General features: G+C 36.5%; 1 protein-coding gene across 1 annotated transcript; it reads right to left on the bottom strand.

The window, feature by feature from the left end:
* Window positions 1–1,097: 1,097 nt before the first annotated feature.
* On the bottom strand, window positions 1,098–2,041 carry LOC114688552 (olfactory receptor-like protein I9). The gene is given in 2 exon segments (XM_028863131.2): window positions 1,098–1,987; window positions 1,990–2,041. Coding segments are annotated over 2 exon segments (942 nt in total).
* Between the last annotated feature and the right edge of the window lie 2,869 nt (window positions 2,042–4,910).

Raw genomic sequence — 4,910 nt, 5'->3', positions numbered from 1 at the left:
ATTTGCTATACATACTATATAAGGAACTCTTAGAACTCCATAAAATCCATTAACTGTCCGGAAGCTTTTTAATTTGATGTAATCCAATTTGCCTCTTTTTGATATTGTTTTTTGTGCTCTTTTTTTTCTGTCTGTGTTCACCCCCAAATCTTGAAACTTTTCTTTGAGGTTTCCTTCTAAAAATGGTCTCATATTTCCATGTCTTATGTTTAAGACATCATTTCTTGGGCTTGAGAATTTTAAAAAATTATTATTATATTTTTTTTATTTAAAACAGTTTTAAAAGTTAAATATATTTGAATCATATTCTCATCCTCTAGATCCTCTTCTCTTCCCTTCTTACCCAATTTTAAGATCTTTCTAAAAAACAAACCAATAAAACAACAAATCCCTCCAAACCCAAGAAAAAAGAATATAATTATGCCCCTAAAGGAAGATAAAAGTAAACAAACAAAGCAACAAACTGTAATCAAATATTTTTATCTGATTTTGATAAAATACATTAAGGTGTCCCTGATTAATATACTGATTAATACCAGGTATAGAAAAAGTACAATAATGAGAGCAATATGCTAAAGGCTTACAAAAGTCTGTTAAGAGTCAAGACAGGTCAGAAAACCAATATAGACAATGAAATAAAAATAGGGTCTAGGGACTTAAGTGATGTAATTATCTAATGACAGGCTGTATAAAGAACATGTGAAAGCCTGGAAAAGGGCTAGCTGAGGTAAAATACTTGAATATTATTAGGTATTGATCTGTGATCATTGACTACACATTTAGAATCACACAGTCACAGCATTCCTTTGGACAAAATGAGAAAATCCTGGAATAACCATGGGAATCAGATATGACTTTAAGTCTACACTCTATTTTCCAGGACCATATGGGCAATACAACAAGTGCATATTTGGATCTCCTAAACTTATTTCCCATGTTCAACTACTTTTATAAACTCCCTGTAATTTGTGTAGGGAAAGTTATGTTGTAAGATCTCTAAACAGAAGCATCCACAATGAGATAAAATTATGTAGCAACATCCAATGTTAATATTAATATTTTCTAGAGAAATTATATAAAAATCTGAAGAGTTACCATCACTGGAATGAGAGAATTTGCTTTTTGCAAACTACTCTTTCTAATGCTCCCTTCACATCTCTGTTTCTCAAGCTGTAGATGAAGGGGTTCAGCATGGGAGTCACCACTGTGTACATCAAAGACATGACAGTCCCCTTCACAGTAGAGTTATTAGCTGAAGGACATAAGTAGAGACCAATGATTGGCCCATAAAATAGTGACACTACAGACAGGTGGGAGCCACAGGTAGAAAAGGCTTTACGGATACCTTGAGAAGAAGGGACCTTGAAGATGAAGGAAACAAGTTTTGCATAGGAAACAATGATGAGAAGGAAAGGGAGTACAACTATCGGGCCTTCCAAGATAAATATTGCCAATTCATTGTCATGAGTGTTAGAACAAGCCAGTTTCAGCAGAGTAGACACATCACAGAAATAGTGGGGTATCATGTTGTCCTCACAGAATGACAGTCTAGCCATGAGCAGAGTGTGCAGCATGGCATGAAGTGTGGTCAGCACCCAGGACAGCAACACCAGACTCACACAGAGCTTAACACTCATGATAATGGTGTAATGAAGGGGGAAGCAGATGGCCACATAGCGGTCATAGGCCATGACTACAAGAAGGAAACTCTCCATGACTCCAAAAAAAAGAAAGAAGTATATTTGTGCCAAGCAGCCTGCATAGGGGATGGAGGGGACTTGGCTCTGCATGTTCTGCAGCAATTTGGGCATTGTGACAGAGGAGAAGCAGAGGTCAGAGAAGGACAGGTTGCTGAGAAATAAGTACATGGGAGTGTGGAGATGGGAGTCCAGTAGAATGATGATGATGATGATGAGGTTCCCCATGACAGTAATGAGGTACATGGCCAGGAACAGGACATAGAACAGCTGCTGGTGCTCTGTTGGATGGGTAGGCCCAGGAGGAGGAACTGGGAGACAACAGTTTGGTTCCATCTAGTCATTCGTTTACTCCAATGCCTTTTCAGAAAAAAAAAATGTTAAGTGGCACTTAACATTCCAAATGAAGGTGAAAATATTTCAAATTCATTGGATAATGAACAGAAGATGTAACATATTTACATGTTCTACAAAACATTATTACAATAAGTATACTGTTTAGATCAACATGTCTATATTAATATTTATTAAGGACTTATTAAATCTGTTCATCATATTTCACCAACTAGTCTTTTTGTAGAAAGTTTGTTTTTTTAATTTGATTTGCATTAAATCTACTTGTTTCTCTTGAGCTTACCTGGTTAGTCATCCTAGACAAATTTGATTGCCTCATGCTTCATCATTCTCTCACAGTGTGATAGATAATGGAAAACATCTTTAGATCTAAAGATGTTTTCCATTATCTATCTATCTATCTATCTATCTATCTATCTATCTATCTATCTATCAACCTATCTATTTATCATCTCTCTGACTCTCTTCCAGTCTATCTGTCCATCTGTTTATCTATCTCTCCAAGAAAAATTTTATATACACTAAAGTTATATTGCCACTTAAAATTCAGCTGTATGTGTTTTTCCTAACTACAGAATATACATGCCATCGTTAACTAATTATCTTCCATTGGGTGTATCAAGGATGTTGTGTCACAATAGATTCACAAAGAAACTGATGACCCTACTCTTGTAGTGCCTTCCTTTACTGTTTCTTATGTTAGTAAAAGTAATTCAGAATCAAAAAGGATATATTTTATTGCATACACTTATTTCTTTCACTTTAATCTAGGGCATTCTAATTTTCTTCTTCATTGTATTTCTACCTCCAGCATTCCTCACCATGAGACCATATTCCTAGAACAAGGTGCATCTCTAGCAATATCATTAGATTCTTAATTCATGCCACCATTTCCTGCCTCAATGCCCTTTTTCAACATGCTTCATTTACACCTTTGCAATCTAAGATAGCAATCTTATTTTCTCTTTTCTAATAAATGTTTCAAGGGATTATCATTGCTTTTGAAATAAAGGCACATTCTTTTTGATTGCACAAATGATACTTTATTGCTGGACCTGTTCCTATCCTTTAGGCTGCAAAAGGCTCACAGTGACTCTTGAATTATACTTCTCTGTGGATAACAACTGAAGCCATAATTTCCAGTCTCCATTCTTCAACTTTTTTCCTTGTAACTGTTAACTTCTTCCCTCGGATCGTGCTTTATCTGACTTATTCCTACTTATTCTTCATGTATAGTAGCTATGCTTGCTTAGAAAAATCTTTGCCTACCTGCTTGGTAAGATCTACTGCCATGCTCACATAGCATTCTGAACTCAACCTTCAGCTCCCTGGTGCTCCTGATCACTGGTTTAGAGCAGACTTCCCATCAGAATTCAAATTACATGCAAGAAAAATCATGTCTGCTTTTATCTTGTAACAGGGCTAACACTTGGCATGGTACCTGGATATTACCAATGTTTCCTCAATATTTCTTGGCTATTATGCAGACTGAGGTATGTAAATTGAAATTCTTCACCTTTAAAAATAGAAAATTCCCATTAAAATGAGAATACATACATTTATTTAAACTTTGCAGAATGCAAACTAACTAGCTTAACCACTCAAAACACTGACACAATGTGATCAAGTTCAGAAAGGTAATTTAGTATTTACTAAACACTGAAGGTATGAGGGTATGACTGTTTTCAGCAATTCTGGTGGTTCAAAGTGCTACAGAGGATGTCTCTAATATTGATGTAGGAAAATCAATATGATGGTCATTTTATAAATTATTGAAGATACAAAATAAGCACAAGGTATGTACAGACATGCAAAATTTATCATGAGTACTCCCTAACATAAACATAACATCAAGTGATGGATCCTTCCTTAGTCACTGATAACAAGATTTAACAAGTGCCAGTTCTTAATGCTATTAGGAAGATATTCTCAAAATTATTGATGTTGAAGTCAGTAGACCTAGCAAATCACCATTCACAACATGACAAGCCTCATGGAGCAAGTTGAAGAATATACAAGAAAATGTGCTGTCTTCTGAAGAAAAATTCTCTCTTCATACTGCTCTGGACTCAAGCCAGCAGTCTCTACTCTTCCTAGAGACTCTTGAGGCTGGCTTTGTCGATATTAGACCTCCAGTTGCCAATATTGTCTAAGCTGTAAGCTGTATCCTTAAAACAAATGGCTCTTTCTGTTCTGTTTTCCTGTTTTCTTCTAGACAGTCTTGACTAATGAACACCCCAGCATGCTATAAGATGGCAAAGAAAGCAAGGTGGGGGCATTAAAGGCATGTGAACTTAGGTATGTAGTTCAACTCTATAATATTTGGGTAGCATGCCCAACATGCCACAAAACCACACTGAAGAGTCTTTACTGTGTTGATGGGTATTTAATGCAGCTGCATTCATTGATGTATAATTTAGAATCATGTTTCAGTATTATGGAGGGATGACACATGTAGGGAACACCATAACCCGGTTCACCAAATTCTGCTTTCCCCATGAAGGATAGGCTAGGTGTGTCTGTAATCCCAGTGCTCTTATGGAAGATAAGAGTTGGAGATAAGAGAATCTCTGAAAGATTGCAGGCCAGCTAGCCTGGCCTATGCCATGGCAAACAATAAAACATTGTGTATTGTAAAATGTGAGCTCATGGATGCCAGATACCCTCTGACCTCTATATGCACAGATACAGCAAGAGACAGACAAATAGAGACAGAAACATACACAGAGACAGAGATAGAGAGGGAGAGAGAGATTTAAAACAGAAGAACTACAAAACTGGCCCCTGTGTAGTAGTGCAGACCTATGTCCCAGCACTTTGGAGCTTGAGGCTAGAGACCACCATGAGTTTGAGTCCAAA

The sequence above is a fragment of the Peromyscus leucopus genome, chromosome 8b (assembly GCF_004664715.2).
Source record: "Peromyscus leucopus breed LL Stock chromosome 8b, UCI_PerLeu_2.1, whole genome shotgun sequence".
Lineage (NCBI taxonomy): Eukaryota > Metazoa > Chordata > Mammalia > Rodentia > Cricetidae > Peromyscus > Peromyscus leucopus.
The sequence above is the reverse complement of the archived record's forward strand: the minus strand, read 5'-3'. Positions and strand labels throughout refer to the sequence as shown.